We start from the raw sequence: 22,262 nt of genomic DNA on the forward strand, positions 1-22,262 counted from the left end.
TGCCTCGCCCTGTGTGATGTGCCTGCCTGCGTTAACCGAAATTGTTACAATATTATAGTCAGAGAAGTTGCTACTCTCAATATAGTTAACTACTGTGTTCACCGAGTCTCCTGTAAATCTTCCTTTCTTAGTTTCTTGTGCTCATCCTTTCCAGATCAACATGCTCCCTACAAATTTAAAAACACTGTAACACTTTTAACTGTACCAATACTTCATTAATGAAAAATGAAATGATAATATTTACTCCTTATTGATCTTCTTGTCATAGCAATGTAAAGCACCCTGAGTCTCCAAAAACAGAATATTGTATTTACAGTATTACATAGATAACCTTCCAAAACTTTAATAGGTTAGATGGCACCGAGAAATCAGTTGAGTGGTTTATCCACCAGTCACAAACAAGCATTGCAAGTCTGTGGATTCAACTGTAGGTTTTTTGTTTCTTTTTTTTTTAACTGAAAACTCATACTTATTGGTCTTATTGGTCATATTGGTCTTATTGGTCAACCAAGGTAGTACAAGAAGCTTGATTTAAACATGCGAACTCAAGCTATGCAGCAAAATGCGATGCATATTCTTTACACATAATTTATATTTTTTCAATGCATAGAACACACAATAATCAGCTTATCAGAAGTGCTGAAGGGGAGTATGCCTATCTGTGTTTAAAAAGTTCCTTTCATGTACAATGTATTGTATATAAATCCCACATATCCTCAAATGTATTTTCATTAAATGTACTATTGAACTTACCATGGTCAACCCTAATATATCATGGTTAACCATTATGCTCCACATGGCTTACCAATTAACTTGTAACAGGTTACAGGTATCTAGAAATTTGAATATTGTTATTTGGAACTATAGGGACTGGATGGGGCATTTCTTTTTTGTTTTACCACCAAGTGGGGTTCTGCAATGATGACTGCCAAGACAGGTAAGACATTTTATGCTTATCTATTCAGGGGACATAAAATGGTAAACAACTGGCAGTTGTTCAACATTTACTCATCAGTCTCAATAATTGTTGGATGGTAATGATTTATGGCCATCCCTGCTTTAAGTGTAACCTGTGTGATTTACTGCTGCTGTTTAAGTTACTGTGTGGTCTTTGGGAAATGAGAACTAGGAAGAATTGTTATACAACATAGTCAAACAAGATAGACAAAAACCTTAGAGTGAGGTGCTCTGTTACAATGCCATAGATCTGCACAGCTGTCTAGTTATTCGCAAGCAGCTTCATCATACAGGTAGTTTGCATTTTTTGTACTGAAGATCCGAGTTCTGCAGCATATTCGTTCTACATATCTAACAGGACCATCTCTCTCCTGCGTGAAGGACAGGGATCCCAATCATACAATATTCAGGACTCATAGTCTTGCATATGTTTCTCAATGTCATAAAGGTTCTGCAGTTGGAACTCCCTTGCTGCAGGTATATAGAGAACCCAGACAGTGTGACAAAGACAAAAGATGATCAGATGATTTAAAGTTAATAACATGAGCAGAATGTCTTGTCAATCTGCAAGTCTAATATCCTTTTAATGTTAATGAATGCCAAAGTTAATTACTCTAGTAGGGCTGTAATTCAGCAGCTGAATACAATAAATTATCTTGGTCCCTTTACTATTTACGATATTTTGTATATTAATGATTTGGCAACTATTTGTTTTTCAGAAAATACCAGTATTATTATGTTTGCAGGTGGCACCGTGTTATATAAAACAATTATAAATCCAATAACAGATACAATAACTCTTCAGTATTAATTTTGTTTCTGATTGTTTAATTCAACTATAATTATATGTTTTTCTTTTTCTATGGCCAAAAGTTTTGCATTACCATAGAATTTTATAGTTGAGACAATTATAAAATAAAATAAAAAATTATGTGAACATAATTTAGCCCTTTTATTTAACATCATGTAATGAAAGAAACGATGAAATTATATTTCAATTGTCTACAAGAAGCCATAATAATAGTATGTAGTATTTGCAGTACATTCCATTGTGTTTTAAGACTTCCTCAATCCTCTCAGACATGAACTCAATGAGGTGCAGAAGAGTTGAGTTATCCTTTGGATTCCTTCATACACCCTTTACATCTGATTCCCGTTTGTTTCTGTTGCATGGTTGACTTCCTATCCTATCACGCTCCAAACATTTTTTTTTTTTTTAATTACATTATATCACTTAATATAAGAACATTTTCAGTGGTTCAGCATGCAATAAGCAGAACATTTTGGTGAATATGTTAACATTAAACAGTGGTTGAGTGATGTAAGCAACAAACAAAACATGTTGATAAAAAGTGGTTGTTCCAACCACCAAGACATTAGTCACCTACATGTCTGTGCACTTGGAGAGCCCAAACAACATGTAGCAGATGAGTTATTTTATTCTGATTTGTGGGGCCACTGTTCAGTATTGATGGCATGAAATGACCACTCAAATTATGTGGGCTGTTTATTTTAATTCTGCTTTTGTTTTGCATTGTATGTATTATACTTTCAAAATGCAATGACATTGTTCACAGAGTCAGCGCCTTACTGAACACCAGATGTTCTATTCTGTTCAATGGATTAAATGTAATGGTTATCGACGACTGGAATGGTCAACGCTGAATAATGGTTCGTAAAACCTACTAATAGGCTATGTCAGATCAATGCACATATATACTGTGCTTCCAGAAAATACAAAGTGTCTCTTTTTTTGGATTGATACAGATGGAAAATTGTGTGCTTGTAACAATGGAACAGAGCCATGGACACACAAGTACCTAGATACAGTAGAAACATGAATGGACAAATGTATAGAGAGAATATAGATTTAATTAGGGGCTTTTAAGGAGTTGTATATTATTTGTTTTAGAATTGTTACTGGTGTTTTTACCTTTCAGAAATAGTTGTGTAAATCACAATATGGAGAAAATCCCTTTTGAGAACCTACTCTCACATAAAACTTTACTTTTGCATCATACTTTTGTGCTTTTCATGTTCTGAAGTGTTGTAGAATACAAGTACAAGTAACAGTATAGTATAGCAGATAGGTAAAGCATTGTGAAGAACATGTTTGGCTATAGTGTGAAAAGTGTTGAATTTAAATCAAGGGAAGTAATTATTAAAATTGTACAGTGCATTAGTAAGACCTCATCTAGAATATTGTGTTCAGTTCTGGTCACCTCACTACAAAAATGATATTGCTGTTCTAGAAAGAGTGCAAAAAGAGTGACCAGAATTATTCCGGGTTTAAAAGGCATGTCATATGCAGAATTATTCTGGGTTTAAAAGGCATGTCATATGCAGACAGGTTAAAATAATTGAATGTGTTCAGTCTTGAACAAAGAAGACTACGCGGCGACCTGATTCAAGCATTCAAAATTCTAAAAGGTGTTGACAATGTCAACCTAGGGACTTTTTTCGACCTGAAAAAAGAAACAAGGACCAGGGGGTCACAAATGGAGATTAGACAAATGGGCATTCAGAGGAGGCATTTTTTTAACAAAGAGAATTGTGAGGGTCTGTATCCTTCACAAACTCCTGTCAACAGCAAAATTAGGTGTTCAGGAATCAGTGGCTTCCTGTGAGACAGACGGGGCAGGTTACCAGTGTTGCCAAGTCTGACGGAAAAAGAAAGCGACACTGCCTTTCAAAACAAGCCCAAAACAAGCAAACCCAACTTACATCATCTGTAATTGACAAATCCAGGACTGGAAGACCCAAAAAGATATATAACAAGGTGATGTTTCAGGTGATGTTTCTCTGTGCTTGTTAATTATGTGTCAGATACCACACCTTGAAAATCAAGTGATGCGAGCTATTCTACTCAATGTGTTTCCTTCTTTATGCAAGTCAAGGTTGTTATAATAGTAGAAAACACTAGTGGAGGCTTTGAGTAACTTGTTGATGCTCATAATGCATCAGAGTAGAAAAAAGCAAGATGTCTAAGACTTTTGCACAGCAGTGTCTATAAGAAAATCACATCAAATGCATGCACAGTAATAGAGAAAGTCATTTGCTCCTTATTTTCTAACCCTTTCTGCCTCCTACTTTCCATGGATTGGCTGGTGCTAATCCAGCGCTTGCTGAATTGCAATGCAAGCTCTCTTGATTTCGCATTTATCAAAATTGAGCCCAATGTATCAAAATAAAATGAGCAATAACAGCACTCACATCACAGAAATAATATATGCATACATCTTGTTTTTCAACTAAAACCCTTAGTGCCATAAATTCACTGATATCCCTGGCCTAATTGCACATCTTAGTACAAATATCAAGCCTCATTTCTAAATTCAATCACAAAACTATAAGAATCTTCGCGGAGTAGATCAAGTTTTTTGATTATCGCTTACTTCAGTGAGCATATCCAGTATTCTTGATACTCAAAGTTTCGTGAACATTTCTCATCATAAAATCCTTGAACCCAAATGAAACCTGTCACAAAAGATCATCAGACATTGAGTGCGTTTTCTGGTGGCTTGGGGCTTTATTCCATTTAGTTATTTTCGAAGTGATAGTGAATGACAGGCTTGAGCCCATGGCTGCCTGTTAAACATGTTAGTTTGTCCTACAGGGTTAAATAAAGTTGTTATTTCCGTGGTAAATTATTTTACATGTCAGCCATCAGTAACATAATAACATTCTCACAAGCCCCTTTGTTCTCTGACTCCCAGTGGGTAAAGCCCAGTTGTTAGCCTGCAACAATGCTTCAAGCATGCTCCCCATTTAGTTTTTGGGTTACACATGATTAGACCGTTTTCTATGTGCTATTTGGAGCACAAGTATAAGGTTCAAGTGGGGTCCTGTAATTACAGTAACACAAGAAAACAGCATTTTGTTAAGAACAGATATTTTAACTTTTTACAAGAAAAAAATACTGGTACTTTTTAACTTAATATTTTTTCCACGGTAGACTTACTGAGCCCCCTTATTAACTTCCCCAACGCTGAGGAGCAGCGCTGTGTGAGCCCTGACCAGGATTTAAATCAGCAAACATTTGTATGTATGACTCAACTTGCATTCCATGTGGCATTACCTTAAAAGTGCTACTGCGACATACAGCACTGTATGAAAATAACTTTACAATGATATAAGAGAAAAGATGGGCAAGTATATTTTCAATGGGGCTTTTTTTTCACATGCTTTTGAGTCATCATTGAGTTTCATCTTTTCTCTTTCTCTCTCTGTAAAACTATAAAATTGCACCAATTGTAAATAGGTATTTCAGACCCAGATGTTCTGTTGAAGAAAGGAATGGCTTTCAGTGTATAAAACAAGGGGAGTGAGTGAATCTTGCCTGCACACAGCACTGATAGCTGTGGTTGAAATTGTTTGGGCTGTTATTCTATTTTCTGAATTTCTGCTTGCTGTGAGAGGCATTAGAAACCCCTCTGCAAAGCACGTCTAATACTCGCTCAACCAACAGAGCTCAAACTAGCGAGGCGCTGCGAAGGGAGTCCTGACGTCATTTCCAATATAACACTTGGAATGTAATGAAAGCAATTTTTTCTCCCTGACATTAGTGCTGTGAATGCCTTGTAAACTGGTTGGTCTCCTAGTTTCAAGAAGGAAAAAAAAAAAAAAAAAAAAAAACATAATTTCTATTATTAACCTATTCTTCATTTTCCCAAATGCTTTTATAAATATATTAGTATTGTATCAATGTGTTTACTGTCTATATAATGAACTCATATTGTTTTGAAGAAACTGAAGGCAATTTGTTAACTTTACTGTTTCTTTTTATTAACATTTTATTTATAAAGGGTTCATTTTGTATTTACTGAAAACCAATTAGAAATGTAATTGACAAGAAAAATGCAATAAAAAAGAAAGGACTGGCACCCTACACTTATTATACCATAATTCAAGGTAACAGATCACGGACAAGCATTTAATAAATTTTAACCACCTTTTAATAAAACCAAAAAGCAAGATGAACAAGTTCTAATAATTTTACAAATAATCTTCATCAAAAAGATTACTTGTTAAACTACCAGAAATTGTGTATTTTGGTCTTTGTCATATTAATGAGTAGCTAATTTTCACTAAATACTCGTATTTAATATGCTTTCTTGAATGGTCTTATACTGTGTAGGGCACTATTGCTTTTGTCTGTGACTGTGTATGAAGAATATAAAAGTTGAATCTATATGTACAGTACCAGTACTGCTTGATTTAGATACATTGTGTCAAGTCGTTTTATGGAGAAGTGTATGTAAGTTTAACAGGCATACATCACATTGATTCAACATGGGAAGGGTGTCAGGAGTTTGTGGGAGGGAGGGTTATGTGGCCATTCCTCAATGATTACAATCATTAATCAGTCTGACTGGCTTCTACACTATATGCCACAGGTGTTTATTTTATCACTTTACATAACTGTCATTGGCCAGGTTTGTAACATGGTGTCACAGATAGTTTGTGCGGTGACGTCAGACCAGGAAAACGCCGGACAGTGTGGTTATTGAAAGCCTCTGCTGCACAGATTTATAAAATAAAACAAATGGTTTATCCCAGCACCTGAAATGCTGCCACTGGCAATGCTGGCAGCAGCAATGCTGACAGTTGTGCCGGGACTTGATTGCTAATCATTCAGTCTGGCCTCGGCACAGTCTGCACATGAAGCAATTGTGACTTCCCTGTGCCCACATACCAATCATACATTTTAAATCACCTGTGCTACATAACCCACACTATACAAATAAACCAAATACACCACGGGGCAGGGTTACCCCGTCACACATGGTTTTCTGTCCAATACATTACAAATATGAATTATTGTAGGTGCCACATGAAAAAGCAACGTTGGCATGTACAGGGCTTGCCTTGGCAAATATGACTATTAGCTAAATACTGCAAATTTTTAGTTTACGAGCAATTACCTGCACAGCAGTACAGAGAATATTTTTTTGTTTGTTTAAATGTAAAAAAAAAAAAGTTTAATTCCTGGCTATCTGAATAAAAGGTGTTCTCTAGTCTATAGATTTCATAACACTGTTTTCTCAGAAATCCCCACTAATACGACTGATTCGTGATGCCAAAGTAAATCTATATGTTAAGCTGAGCTTCCTTATGTTAAATTACCCGTACTTAAATTATATTTATTTTATTATTATTATTATTATTTATTATTATTATTTATTATTATTATTTATGAACAAAACGGCAAAAAAAAGAAACTAAGTAGAAGAAAAACAATAAAGTAAAATCTCCTTTTCTAAACTATAATATTATGTTTAAAGAAAATTAAAAACTGCAGATGGTAAATTCAGTGGTTTTGGGGGGAAGTATAGGTGTCTTGTCATGTAATCATTAGCAATTGTAATGATTAATGTGGCACAGGTAATGCTGTATCCTGGAGATCTGAAAAGTACATAGGTTACTTGACTCAAGGGCAGCTTCACCTTCCTTGTCAATCTGCCAGAGTACCTCAGGATCACTGCCAGTTGCAGGTATAGATGTTGTTATGTGTACCCCAGTTCACACAGACTGCTGTGAAGACAGCCATAAATCACCAGCATTCGTGTTACAGTGTGATACCTTTATAGCAAAGCCTACAGTACACTCATGAATTCATTAATTGCATTAGATTATTTTCAAATTACATTTTTTATTTAATTAGAATGTTTTATTTAAATAATACATTTGGGGAGTCTGGTTGGGATAAGTTAGTGAAGCGTCTGCTGCATTATGTTGCTAAGTGCAGAGAACAGAAAAAGTCAATTCTATAACTCAGCTATTATAACATACATAAACTCAGATATCACAGGAGGTCATATTGCACTGTTTCCACTTCTCACTATCTACACAACACATAATGTTCCTTCCTAAGTATGGGTTTGTGCATAATTACTTTTAATTCTCACAGATAAAATGCTAATCCACAAATCATAAATTACTGAATCCATCAAAAAAAAAAGGTTTATCCCCTTTTAATTTGTATAACGATAAAACTGTTTATGTAAGACTCTGAAGAAGAAAAAAAGCAAGCATTATAAAAGTATGGCAACTTAACATGGAACAATTATACTGACCGGAAACCTTAATACCATGATGTCAAGCATGGTCTATTGTAAAATATTACGTTTTTATTATTACGGAGAGCTTTCAAACTTTTAAATCTAACTACATGTCACCACCTGGCGGCGACCTCAAGAATGGCGTGGATGGGTGGGTGATCAATCGCCCCGGAAATAATTATCTTAACCCCCTTCACTTTTCAACGTGCTTCCTTTCACTGAGAGTCCAAGATGGCAGCATGCAGTATTGAAGACGTGCTCGCCAAAGCGGAGAGAGAGGAGGTTGAAAAACTCAAAAGTATTTCTGTCCACAAAGAACAGGAGCTCGAATTTGATCCAGGGAACTTGTTCGCTTTCGATAAAAACCCTCCGAACATCCGAGAGTTCAGAAAACTGAATAAAGATGAGTTCCTGCGCTCTCTGGCCCGGGACAACACGCAGCTGCTCATCAACGAGCTCTGGAAACTGCCGACGGAGAGGGTCGAGGAGGTGATTGTGGCTAAACTACCCGAGCCCACTACCCGCCTGCCGAGAGAGAAACCTGTCCCTAAACCCAGGCCTTCTACTAAGTGGGAGGAATTCGCCAAACTAAAAGGGATTCAGAAGAAAAAGAAAACCAACTTGGTGTGGGACGACGTGCACAAGGAGTGGAAAAGGCGATGGGGCTACAAGCGAGCCAATGATGATACCAAAGAGTGGCTGATCGAGGTGCCGGAGACTGCCGACCCGAATGAGGACCAGTTCAGCAAACGCATCAAAGCCAAGAAGGAAAGGGTGGCAAAGAACGAACTGAACCGACTACGGAACATCGCCAGGGGACAAAAGATTAAAGTTCCCGGTGTGGGACTTGCACCTACTGAACAGCAGTCAAAAACAGAGCTGGGCAAAGCTATTCATGTTGCTAAACACTCCACGGCCTCCGTGGGTAAATTTCAAGGCAACCTTCCCAAGGAGAAAACGCCCAAGAACATGGGCAAAAAGAGAAAGTTTGAGCCGCTTATAGGCGATTTCTCTGCCGAGAAACAGAAGCAGCTGGATCTGTTAAACATTATGGACAGCAAGAAGCCCAGAATTGACATCACCAAAGCAGTGAACAAGCAGATGAGAGAAGAGGATCGTCAGTCCGGGTTTCAGAAGAGAAAGTCGCCCGGTAAAAAGGGTCGTAAGGGTAACTTCTCTGGGAAAGGGAAGGCCAAGGGGAAGGGTAAAAAAGGAGGACCAGGGGGAGGCAGTGGCGGCGGCAACAGTAAAGGCGGACCAGGGGGAGGCAAGAATAGAAAACCACGCATGAAGCAAGGAAAACGATAACGAGTAAAAAAATCCCCGATACCAGCCGTTTACATGTGCCAAGGACTGTATCACTACATGTGATAACTAGTTGCATTATTTAGCGGTTTTCCAAAAAATATTGTCACTTTGGACTTGTTACAGAGTGTATGCATACTGACGCGAGACAGTAATAAGCTTGTCAGACATTGTAATATTATGAAATACATAGTCTTGGTCAATCCTTGTACCTTTCTCGGTCATGCTGAATAATTTAACAGTACATAATCTTTCCATGTTGCTAGCTGTACTTGTTATAGAAGTAAAAGATGCAATCACATTGTGTTTATGGTATAAATGTAAGACTTTCAGTCAGTGTGCTTCTGAGTGTACTGCAGGATTTGATGTTTCACAATATGCTGTGCTGTGTCATGTCAGAGCAAAGTGTATGTTGATCGTTTTGTACACAGCCATGTTAACCATTACAAGTCGTTTTTTAAAATGAAATGTTCATGAATAAATCATTGTAATTTGCATTCAAATTTCGCATTGATTTAGTAGTTGTGTTTAAACTGCCTCATTCACCTAGCCCAGGTTCAGTAAAGCAGCATGTCACAAGATGTGTTAAAGGTACAGGCACACATTTCTAACAAGTAAAGCATGGTAAACTCCAAAATGGACAAACAATGCGTACTTAGGTCAGCGCAGTATTAAAAAATAACAAGATACTAGTGAAACTAAGTCACGTGTATTCTATCAGGATTTTGAGCAATTTGGCGTTGGTATACAATGTTTTACGTGTTTCATAAACTGCGCCGTGGGCTCTGTATCATGTTGCTCCTCCAGTATCCCACAATGCCCGGATTGGCATCAGCATAAATACAAAGTTTAGTGAGTACTGTGTTTGATTAGCTATGGCTGGACAGGAGAGAGCAGTACATTTACTCAGGCAACTGCAAAGAGCATCGTAAGTTTACACTTAAAACTGTTGCACCCGAGGTAAATAATGTAATAAAAACTTGAAAAATAAAACGTATTGTGCAAATAATGCCACGTCTGCAGCACATATTGTATGTAGACACAATAGCCTAGTTAGTGTTTTGTGAAGAATATAATAGTGGTAACATGAATGTTTACTGGGGAAGGGTTTGTTTAATATAGCAATCGGCAATGGTAGGTATTCAAAAACAAAAATAAGTTCCCACCTTGCTTTGAAAGTCGAAAGTCCTTCATTTGTTTTTGGAATTCAGGAAAAATAAACGCGATGCAAGCACAAACCAGCAGGTGTCAGCATAGACGTTACTGTTCAAAAACATGTCAAGATACAGTACGGTCCCGAGTAATATTGAAAAGCTGACCTGTTTAGAATAAATTATATTAAATTTAACATGGTTTTAGCAACAAAAACATAAAAAAGTGTTAAACTATAACATAAAGACGTTTTTGTTACTCATACATACTGTGTTAATTTTAGTACCCAGATTACTGTATTTACCTTCCATTTGATGCAAGTTCGTTTTTTGGTTACTACCTATATAAATAAATACAATTATGCTTATGAATAACATTGCAACATTAAACAGCAGTGTCAATGTATTCGCTATATATATATATATATATATATATATATATATATATATATATATATATATATATATATATATATATAACGTTTTAAATTTTTACATATTCATATGCCATATACGCTAGATGTCAATGACACTCAGTATGAATGTGTGATCGACTCTACCGAAAAAAGGCAAAACACGTTGAATATTTGTTAATTTCCTAATACATTTCAGATGCAGATGCCCTGCACATTCTCATGGCATTTCTCGAGGTAGTTTTTTTTTTTTTTTTCCTTTGTATGTTTTTGATGTCGAAAAGGTGAGATTATTGCTGTTTGTATAAAATATCCAGAAATATATAAAAAAAAAAAAAGTAGAGAAATATAAAATAAGTGTGTGTGTGTGTGAGAGAGAAGTTAAGCAGTTACATTTAAAAACCTGTCCAAGACAGCTGCTCGTGGATAGAGGGTGAAAGAATTGCCATTCTAAAGCAAGTTTAAAATGAATGCAATGTTCGTAAAGAACTTGTTATCTACAACAGGTCTTTAGCAGTATGTTTTACCTGTGCCAGCAAGCCTGATTGCTGCCACGCCATGGAAGTGACGTAGTTAGGTACCACAAATGTACATAGTGTTGTGCTTGATATTTAAGGATACAATAACAAGCACAGAACCAGAATATTTTCAGTGCAACGATAAGGGGCACTAGTAATAACTAATGCTAGAAAAGAAAAGGAAATACTTGATTTGAGCCTTCGTTACACTCAGTTGGTCCTTCTGAGTAAATGATTCATAACATTGTGTAGTTTTGTGTAGTTTACATTCCACCTGCATTAAAAGTAGCAGTTGATAATGATGGACTGATTTCTGTTTTAGCTCCAGAGGGTATTTCCTGTGGCAAAACAACTGACTACGCATTTGAGGTATAGAGTTTCATTCCAAGTTCCAACTGATAAATCAAAATAAGAACCGGGGGTTGACTGAAATTAAGTTTTGTAAAAAAGAAAACGTATTTTCCTAAAACTTTCTGCTTATTTATTATAAGTAACATTAAGAGTTAGTTTTTTCTTTCAGTGTACGTGTTCAAATTCAGATCCATGATTTTCCTGATATGTCAGATATAAAAGCAGTTGAAAGTTCCATAGTTCAGCTGAACTCATTTGCTCAACACAGTTTAAGATATACTTGAAGTCTTTATGTTTAAGTACTAAGACCACCTGTAGAGTCAGGCCACAAGAAAATTGTAACTACAAAAAATCATGGATATGTAAACATTTCAAGTTTCGCTGTCAGTCACAAAATGTTATTTACATGGCATTTTTGTATTTTCAGATGGCCTGTTCAAATATTAGATATGGAGAAGGAGTTACAAAGGAAGTGGGCATGGTAATTTTTCCATTTTAAATGCAATGGGGTGTTTCCGTTTCTAATGCTTTTCCCTTTATTATCCTCACACTCCTTTTTTGTATATCAGTAACATACATACACAAGAGGGTATGGTGGACGCGGTGGTATATCTGTCTGTCTGTCCGTATTTCACACGTCACGTTTTTGCATATGTTTGGCGATCCGCTTATCCAATTGTCAGGAGACATAGTATAGTAGTACAATTATTTATCTTATGTTATTAAAAAAATCAATTTTGCATTAATTTGGAAATAATCCAATTGTGATTAAACATGTCATTGCTAATGCTTATTCTCTACTATTCTGTACTGTTGATACAGATAGCTAGAATTTTAAATACAGTCATGGCAGGGGATGTATGTTGCTGACATATTATGTCGCAGAAGTCTACCAGAAGCCGTAAAAGTGGTATAGTGTTTCAGGTTAGATTTTGAAATGTCACATTTTTTATTTTTTAGTTTGTCATAAAGTATATGGGAAAACTGCAAAGCTGTATGTAATTCAACATGTTAATGTAACATTATTCATCAGGTTTCATTCACCTTTATGAAGCAAAATTAGTTCATTCTAATGTGATGCAAAACTTTTGGCCATAGCTGTATGTTACTGTATGTATTTATTGTGCAGGTGTAGTTCAAAGGTACTGTAAGGCCAGAAGATTGCACCTACCCTTGCCTAGCTTTATTTAAAAACAGATTTAACCAGTTGCATTGATAGTAGACTGTTCAGTTTTTTTTTCCCCCTAAAGGATCTTCAGAATCTGGGTGCCAGAAATGTCTGTCTGATGACTGATAAGAACCTTGCTCGACTTCCTCCTGTGAAAGCAGTTTTCAACTCTTTAGCAAAACATGGCGTTAACTTTAAGTTCTATGATAAAGTGCGGGTAGAACCTACTGACGCCAGGTAATTTTATGTTTAAATTTCAATTTGTAGAACCGCAGAATGTCCTTTGTGTTTTATCATCAGTAACAGCTGTAAGATTTTAGAAGCATGAGAAAATAAAATGAGCTTCAATGCAGACATTCTTTGAAGAAGAGCACATGAAACATCAGGCAGCGTTATCAGGCCGCTCCCCCAGCCTGATTTTAGGGAACATGTTCACACAATTTTCACCATGTGAAGAGTTAAAGCAACAACGTCCCAACGTTCTTGATACAAGCAAAATGGTGAAAATGTCACAATCTATTAGTTGCTTCAGCAGTTGCCTGAAAATGTGTGAAAATCTTAGGTCTCAGCTAAATCTCAATACAGGTCAATGAAACACTAGCCTGGCTAAATTCCCCCAACTCGCATTCAAGTCAGCAGGTCCCCTGTTCTTATTTTAATTGATAAGCTATTATTCAGTCTGTTCTACCATGGCTGAATACAGAATTCGATTTGATAGTTACACTACCTTTATGCCGTTGTATATGCTATTGGGTTGTATTTGTTGTCAATTCCCCTAACCCATTGTTCTGTTTATTTCCGTTTCCAGTTTTAAGGAAGCTATAGATTTTGCTAAGAGGGGGCAGTTTGATGCCTACGTGGCTGTAGGAGGGGGCTCTGTGATTGACACTTGTAAAGCAGCCAACCTCTATGCTTGCAATCCTAAAGCAGATTTCCTTGATTATGTTAACGCTCCCATTGGGAAAGGAAAGCCAGTTACTGGTGTGCTCAAACCTTTCATTGCAGGTACATGAAAGCATTCTCTCTCTCTCTCTTGCTCTCGCTCTCTATCGCTCTCTCTCTCTTCTTTACATTACACAAGTTATCTGTTTACTGTATTTGATTCTTCTTTAATTTAACCTTCCAAACTATGAAACCAGACATTGATTTTCTGTGTATTTTTTATCTAGTGCCTACTACAGCTGGTACTGGAAGTGAAACAACAGGGGTGGCAATATTTGATTTTGAAAGTCTGAAAGCAAAAACAGGTATGTATGTCAGTTGCCACCATTCCTAAAAACAATCTAGTAACCCTGAAACGGAGCCCTCAGAATGTTTTTGTATTAATCCTATCCCAAGGTATTGCAGTACTGTAGGCCCCCCTGCCACTTGGTTGCTATTCGTGTTAGAAAACACAATGTGGACCTGTACAAAAGCATGCAGCACTCTGTTGGTTGGAGGTGCTGTCTTATTCTCCTGGAACACTTTAGGTTATTAATAATAATGTGCAGATATGATTCTACACTTGGTAATTTGAACTAACTACTCAGGCACTCTCAAGTTGATTGTTTCTAGATTTCTGTAACATTAACATCACATTTTATACTTTCAAAAAAACATGTAGGGTACCAAAAGCATTACACATAAAACCCAGTGCCACAAATTCAGCCACCACTCCTGCCATACCCCCCCCTCCCCACCCTTGCGCCCCGACCCCACCTCAACCTCCCCCCGAAATAAAAAAAAAAAAAAAGTAAAAAGCCACCACTCCTGCCATGACCCCCCCACCCCCAGCTGAAACTAAACTAATGCCTCTGTGATAATTGACAACTTTTCTAATATATAGGAATTGCCAGCAGAGCTATCAAGCCAACACTAGGCATGGTAGATCCTTTGCATTCCCTGCACATGCCACAGAGAGTCGCTGCTAACAGTGGATTTGATGTCTTGTGGTATGTACCATATTCATATTTTGATTAAACTAAAGCTTTGCATTTTTTATGGGAAATGTTCTATAGTATTTGTCTTAATTCTTTTGTTTCTATATGTAGTGATTTGTTAAGTCCGTCTGCATAGACTTTTGTTGGGCATTCATTTATTCGTGTTAGAATATTATTATTTTGCAGCATGCAAGCCAGTTGAAATTAAATCCACCTTTTTGACCTGTATGAATATGTTTTTGGTTTGTTTTTAATGAACCAATCAATAAAGAGGTTCACAGGTGCCTGGTAATGTGCTTTTGTTCAGTTTGCCTGCTTGTTAAGGTCACATTGTGCAATTGTGGATCTTTTAATATGCATTAAGTTGCCATTTGACCTGATGCAAATTATGCCAGATGGAAAAAGAGACCAAGCATAAAATGCGAAACCACTTTTTATTATGTTGAGCATGTGCACAAGGAACTGACTCAAACCTGTATCCAGGAGGTGGGATCATCACTAGGACAAGAATTTGTTCTTGTCCCAGTGTTAATGCAAATACAGAAAATATATAATGTCTTGGTTGGAATTAAACATAACTTTTTTTTTATACTTATGAATAAACTAGAACATAGAGTACACTGCCCTCCAATAGGTACTCAATCAGATGAAAAATGCATTACTTTTTAGCAAAATTTGTATTCCATGAATAGATATCATCTCCTTTGAATGAGCAAGCCGTTTCCCCAAAATCGGTTTTCTAGGAATGTAAACTGACCGGGTAGAGTACTTTATTGCCCAGTAACCCCACTCAGACCCCCCCTCTGCTCAGGGTTCAATGTATCACAATCTTTAAATGTAAAATTTGCGCCAATTATTGGGAACTGAAAATAAAACTAAACCCAGAATGGTCATTTTAGAACTCAAGCGGGTGTTGCTGTTTTTTTTTTTTTTTTTTTTTTTTTTTTTTTTTTTTTTTTTTTTTTTTTGACATTAACAGTTTTATTTTCCTTTAAAAATATATATATAAATAAATATTGGTTCAAATTGCACTTTGGTGTAAATACAATAAATGTGTTCCTAACCATATTACTATCCCTGAATAGATAACAATCCCATCTTCAGAAACATGCAAAAAATGTGAATGATTAATCCAAAAATTTAGTAGTATCCCAAATGCTACCCATTTAGTACCAATGCAGAATGGGTGGGACATTTGTTCTTCATATTACCTCACAGAATGAGTTACTGCAATTGTGCCTGCCAGAATTGTTTATGTTTCTTCAGTTAAGCTTTCTGTTGGAAGTTTTGTAAACACAATTTAGAAAACGATTTCCTGCGGGTGACAGGGAGGTTTTTAAGGTGCCTGAATGAAGTTAGTTTGTAACTTTCCAGATTGCTATGTCTCAGAATTCTCCTTTCTCTCCCCCCCCCCTCAGCCATGCTTTGGAATCCTACACTGCTCTTCCATACAACATGCGCAGTCCTTGTCCTTCAAACCCAATCTACCGGCCTGCGTATCAGGGAAGCAATCCTATTAGCGATGTCTGGTCCAAGCATGCACTCAATATTGTGGCAAGATATATGAAACGGTATGTGTTCAACAACGTGTTCTATATTTGACCTTTCGTGTGCCTGCCACCCACCTCTAATATTACTGAGTGAGTCAAGCCCCCTCTTGAAAGCTGCTACCCGCACTACAGGTAGGCATACTCCTGCTAATACACTGGGGGGTTATAAGTGACATCCCCTTGCTGTGTTGCAGCATAGAAAGCAACGTATAGTGTGTTTGTTATGCTGTTAATGTAAACACTTTGTTCTGAAGATAGCTACCATCTTCGATGTGTAAAAGCTGCCTACAGTCTTTAAAGTTGCCACTGAACCTCTCGTTTCCGGTTGCTAAATTATTTGCAGAGCTGTGAGGAATGCTGATGATCTGGAGGCCAGGTCTAGCATGCACTTGGCAAGTGTGTTTGCAGGAATCGGATTTGGAAACGCTGGAGTTCACCTCTGGTAAATCATCTTTAACTTATTTTTAAGGATATATATAATATATATAATGCCTATAGAAAGTTTACACCCCCTTTAACTTTTTCACAATTTGTTGTGTCAGTGCTTCAGAGTTTCATGCATTTAAATGAGGATTTTTTCTACTTATCTACACACCGTACTTCACACTGGTAAGGGGGGAAAAAAGTTTTTATTGTGAAAAAAAATTATATATTAAAAATACAAAACTGAAAGCTCATAATTGGATAAGTCTGCACGCCCCTGAGTTAATACTTGGTGGAAGCACCTTTGGCATCAATTACAGCTGTGAGTCTGTTGGGATAGGTCTCTACTAACTTTGCACACCTAGATTTGGCAATATTTGACCATTCTTTACAAAACTGTTCAAGCTGTGTCAAGTTCCTTGGGGAGCGTTGATGGACAGAAATCTTCAAGTCACTCATTTTTTTATTTGGATTTAGGTCGGGACTCTGACTGGGTCACTCAAGGACATTTTACCTTTTTTGTTCGTTAACCAATCCTGTGTAACTTTGGCTGTGTGCTTTGGGTCATTGTCATGCTGGAAGGTGAACTTCCGTCCCAGTTTCAGCTTTCTTGCAGAGGACAGCAGGTTTTCCTAAAGGACTTCTCTGTACTTTGCTCCATTCATTTTCCCTTCTATCCTGACAAGTGATGAGAAACATCCTCATAACATGATGCTGCTTCCACCATGCTTCACATCAGGGATGGTGTTCCTTGGGTGATGCGCTGTGTTGGGTTTGCGGCAAACATAACGCTTTGCATTTAGGCCAAAAAGTTCCCTTTTAGTTTCGTCAGACCACAAAACTTTTTGCCACATGGCTACAGAAAAAGTGTTTTTTAACATACTTCAAATGGGAAGTATGGTGGGCTTTCTTGAGTAATGGCTTCCTTCTTGCCACCCTACCATACATGCAGTTTTTGTAGAGTGCTTGGGATATTGTTGTCACATGCACACTTTGACCAGTCTTGGCCATAAAAGCCTGTAGCTCTTGCAAAGTTGCCATTGGCCTCTTGGTAACCTCTCTGATCAGTCTCCTTGCTCGGTCATTTTGTTTGGCGGGACAGTCTGATCTACGCATGGTCTTGGTGGTGCCATACACCTTCCACTTCTTAATAATCGTCTTGACCGTGCTTCAAGGGCTATTCAGCGCCTTTGATATTTTTTTTATACCCATCCCCTGATCTGTGCCTTTCAACAACTTTGTCCCGGAGTTCTTTTGAAACCACATTGGTGCTCACTGTTGAGTCTTTGCTTTGCTTTGAAATGTACTGCTCAGAAGAGGGAACCTACAGGAACTGCTGAATGTATACTGAAATCATGTGAATCACTACAATTTAACACAGTTGGAGGCCACTTGACTTGGCATGTGATTTTGAAGGTGCTTGGTTACACCTGAGCTAATTTAGGATTGCTATTACAAGGGGTGTGGACACTTATCCAACCAATCTATTTCAGTTTTTATTTTTAATTAATTTTCTACAAATTTCTAGAATATTTTTTTCACTTGGAAGTTGTGGGGTAGGATGTGTAGATAAATGAAAAAAAAAAATGTATGCTTTTTAATTCCAGGCTATAAGGCAACAAAAGGTGAACATTTTGAAAGGGGGTGTAGACTTTCTATAGGCACTGTGTGTGTGTGTTTTATATATATATATATATATATATATATATATATATATATATATATATTATATGACAAGTGGGATGTCTTTGCTGATTTACTTTCATTACATTTGATATAGAGGGAAGTCATAAAAGGCTCCCATTTACAGCGTAACGACTGTCACCATGTGACTGATTCAGTTAAAGTGCTGAAGTGGCACGTGGCCATCAGGACCTTAAAGTAAATATAAAAGCACTCATACAATTACTGTAATTACAGGAGGCATCAACTCTGCTTGGAGACAGTCACTAGTTTAAAAGTCTTGACCATGCTTTAGATTTTATCCCCTTGGTAGACTGTTCTCTCGAGCACACCCTAAATATACCACACCGAGGAAGGTACCGAATTAAGTGTTTTTTCCACTTATTTTTTTTATTTTATTTTTATTAATGTAACCCTGTTATAACACTGTGCTTCTGGGTAACTAAGAGAATAGTTTCAGTTCATCTTAAAGCCATAATAACTCCCAAGGGACATTTCTATCCAAAAATATACCTTTTCTATGTTTTGTTGCTATAATAAGAAATAGAGTTAAAACTTTTTTATTTTTATTTTATTTAGCCATGGAATGTCATACCCTATAGCTGGACTTGTTAAGACCTACAGAGCTCAGGACTATAATGTGAATCATCCTTTGGTGGTATGTATGTGTGTTCTGTTTGTTTTTTTTGCATTTTTTATATAATGTAGTATATATGGGCTGGTGTTACAGTTTTTTAATTCTTCTGTAAATATATCATTTCTTACAGTTTGTAGTTGGTAAAGTATTGTTGCCAACAAAATAATTTCCAAAAATGTTGGCCATTTTCCACTTTCGTTAGCTACATACATTTTGATCTGTTACCTTTTTTCTTGAGTTATCTGTTTGCACTTGTACTTCCTGGGTCATTTCACCTCGGCAGTGTCTTCTGGGTCAAAGCATGTTACTGACTGCATGCTCTCAGTTAGAAGCAGCTGATTGGTTACTGACAGGCAAGAAGCCAGTGAGGGGGTGGGGAAAACTCTCCAGTTGGAATGAAGTACAGTAAGTACAAGACAGGATGTACAGGACAGTCTAAAATCCTGGCTTCCAAACAGAGTTTTCTTTAACTTTAAGTGTAGTACCACATATTATGTTTCGAAATAGAAATACAGTACTGCTACTGTATAGCATGTGTTTCTTTTAAAACTGCACATTTGAGACCTATATAATGAATAGATGTACGTGGCGGACACATTTTCTGGAACTATTTTGTTAAATACAGTACAATCACTTGAACCTTTCCCCCCTGTGTTTCCCCTGCAGCCTCATGGCCTATCAGTAGTTCTCACTGCTCCGGCAGTGTTCACTTTCACAGGATCCATGTGTCCTGAACGTCACCTTGAAGCAGCTGAAATACTAGGCAAGTTCTTTTGAAGGACTTTTAAGGATAACATAAGTTTGAGAATGTTGGCAGATGTACTAGCAATAATTAGATTATTCACAATGGCACACACAATCATTATTTTTCAATTTAAAAAATGAATACAATAAAAAAAAGTTTGAACCCTGTGAAAAAATGTTTAGTATAGTGTTATTGTCCATATAGCAGATTTGAAAAAGTACCAAATAACAAATACTATTGTAACCATGTGCGGTTATTTAATGATAACACAGCATAAAATGCAACAATTAATCGGTTATCTTTACCGCAGGTGGCATTTAGTACTTTTTAGGTCGCATATAAGGATAGCAAGGCTAATTGAATCTTATGTTAAAAGATTAATTATGTGAAATACTAGGGAAAAAAAGAGGAGAGTGATATTATTTGAAAGTAGACTGTCTATGTTTACACAGTTTAAAATGAAGTAGCCTTCTTTTCCCCTGGCAGGTCATCTAATGCACGCACGCATGCACTTCTGGTGTTCTTTATCAAGCAGTGCTCTGTTCTAACAGGAACAACAATGACTAAATGTAAATGCAGGTGTGTTCTTTATTTTTAATTGCTGCTTTTTTCTACAGCTTCTATGTGCAGTGCTGTTTGCTAAGTCTGTGTTTGAGAGGAGAGTTGTTTTTCTGCAGTGTGTGAGGGGCAGTGGTTATTAAGTCCAGGGCTGACTTCCTTCTTGCCATGTTACACAGACAGGCCTCTGTTTCATTTGCAGGGACCAACGTCCGCAACGCAAAGCGGGAGGATGCTGGGCTGATTTTGGCAGACACTCTCCGGAAATTCTTGTTTGATTTGAATGTTGATGATGGCCTGAGCGCCATTGGTTATACTAAAGAAGATATTCCTGACTTAGTCAAAGGCACCATACCTCAGGTAAAATAGAGGGGTTCTTTATTCAAATGAGCTTTATCTAGGAACAATCGCTGTGCACTGTACAGAAAATAACGTATAGACTGCTCTGGGAATGTAATGGACAGTAGTATACTCTCATGTTCACAGTATAGTATAGTAAATCCTGCCATTGTAAATACAATACAGTACATATCATAGGAGAACATTGTAATGAATCTACTGTCAGTGAAAAGTGTATTTTTCATGAAGCGAATATTTATTTATATAATTTAGAAAGGTGAAATAAAAGTATGCAAGTAGTTCACTAGTTTAAAACATTACTTTGATTACAGAGATGGAAATAAGACTCCTAGTGCATAGCAGTTTCACATTCCAGGTTTTAAAATGAGCCTGATTTAGCCACAGTGTGGGTCTTAGTAAACTCATAGTAAAACCAGGAATGGCTCAGACTGCTATGCAATCTGAGTCTTGTTTCCAGGCGTAGTGAGGCTAAAGCTCATTGTCAGCTGTGCAGTATTTAATCATTTCAGAAAACTGATTAAATCACCTCGCTGATTTCAGAGGCTTATCCAGCTTTTGCATAAAGACTGCAAAATCAGAATTCCTTATATTTTATATTGCACATTTTACAGGAAAGAGTAACCAAACTGGCACCAAGACCTCAAACAGAAGAGGACCTGTCGAGCCTGTTTGAAGCTTCCATGAAACTTTACTAACACAGTGAAATACAGGCTGACATCACAGTGAATCACAAACAAGGATACTGTGTGAATAATTATTTTAAGATGTGTTGCCCTTTAATCTGTTAGATTATAGATTATGTTATATTTAAAAAGAAATGCAGTAGAATGTCAAAAATCTGTATGTCGGAAATTCAGGCTTTGATATGAATTATGCTGTATGTGCAAAGTACTGTGCACAGTTATACCATTTTATTATTTTAATTTCAATTCTAATAAAGTAAATGTAATAAATATGTATGTTATAAAAAAATATCCACCATCCCAAGAATATTACCATACTATATGAGAACACAGTTGTGAAGAAATAAAGAGTGATACAATTAACCTGTTTCTGCAATTATGATGGGTATAAATATATTTCTAACTCAAAAAATGAATTAACATATATGGATATAGATTAAACTGCCACCATGAGTCATTAAGATATATTCTATACATCACGTTGTTCATAGTTACGGCTAGTTGCCAAGTAGATGCAGCTTCCAATCAGGACAGTTGTAAACAACTCTCTACCTCTTTTGTTGGTGTTGTTATTCCACCATCCTCATTCACGGAATGGAGTGAACATTCAGGGAGTATCCATTCATTATGTGTTGTCATGTGCAAAAAGCAGTGTGTCATGGGTTTTTTATTGCAAATGCATCCTGTGAAAAAATGTCAGTGCCGTATTTTATACTGCTTTATACACATGTGGATTTGTTTTATGCAGGACGATTTTTAGAGGTGGAATTACAATGGAGA

General features: G+C 36.8%; 2 protein-coding genes across 3 annotated transcripts; both read left to right on the forward strand.

The window, feature by feature from the left end:
- Window positions 1-8,242: 8,242 nt before the first annotated feature.
- LOC121314336 (ribosome biogenesis regulatory protein homolog) lies at window positions 8,243-9,509 on the forward strand. The gene has a single exon (XM_041247476.1). It carries the CDS (start codon window positions 8,250-8,252, stop codon window positions 9,324-9,326), a length of 1,077 nt encoding a protein of 358 aa, XP_041103410.1. The 5' UTR covers window positions 8,243-8,249; the 3' UTR covers window positions 9,327-9,509.
- Window positions 9,510-9,911: 402 nt separating this feature from the next.
- Window positions 9,912-21,845, forward strand: adhfe1 (alcohol dehydrogenase iron containing 1). Of its 2 annotated transcripts, XM_041247473.1 has the most exons (14): window positions 9,912-10,251; window positions 11,087-11,124; window positions 11,728-11,774; window positions 12,184-12,237; window positions 13,007-13,161; window positions 13,733-13,929; window positions 14,094-14,171; window positions 14,750-14,855; window positions 16,262-16,414; window positions 16,737-16,835; window positions 19,079-19,157; window positions 19,803-19,899; window positions 20,642-20,799; window positions 21,411-21,845. In XM_041247473.1, the coding sequence occupies exons 1-14, from the start codon at window positions 10,199-10,201 to the stop codon at window positions 21,492-21,494; spliced, it is 1,398 nt and encodes a 465-aa protein (XP_041103407.1). In that variant the 5' UTR covers window positions 9,912-10,198; the 3' UTR covers window positions 21,495-21,845. The 2 variants fall into 2 exon arrangements, with proteins under 2 accessions (XP_041103407.1, XP_041103408.1); XM_041247474.1 differs by lacking the exon at window positions 9,912-10,251 and having other exon boundaries at window positions 11,095-11,171.
- Window positions 21,846-22,262: the final 417 nt, after the last annotated feature.

This window comes from Polyodon spathula, chromosome 4 (genome assembly GCF_017654505.1).
Source record: "Polyodon spathula isolate WHYD16114869_AA chromosome 4, ASM1765450v1, whole genome shotgun sequence".
NCBI classification, from domain to species: Eukaryota; Metazoa; Chordata; class Actinopteri; order Acipenseriformes; family Polyodontidae; genus Polyodon; species Polyodon spathula.

Coding starts and splice junctions, on each gene's coding strand:
- LOC121314336 (XM_041247476.1), top strand. CDS start 8,250: ATGGCAGCATGCAGTATTGAAGACGTGCTCGCCAAAGCGGAGAGAGAG.
- adhfe1 (XM_041247473.1), top strand. CDS start 10,199: ATGGCTGGACAGGAGAGAGCAGTACATTTACTCAGGCAACTGCAAAGA. Junction 13,162..13,732: donor GTAGAACCTACTGACGCCAG/GTAATTTTATGT, acceptor TTCCGTTTCCAG/TTTTAAGGAAGCTATAGATT. Junction 19,158..19,802: donor ATGTGAATCATCCTTTGGTG/GTATGTATGTGT, acceptor TTTCCCCTGCAG/CCTCATGGCCTATCAGTAGT.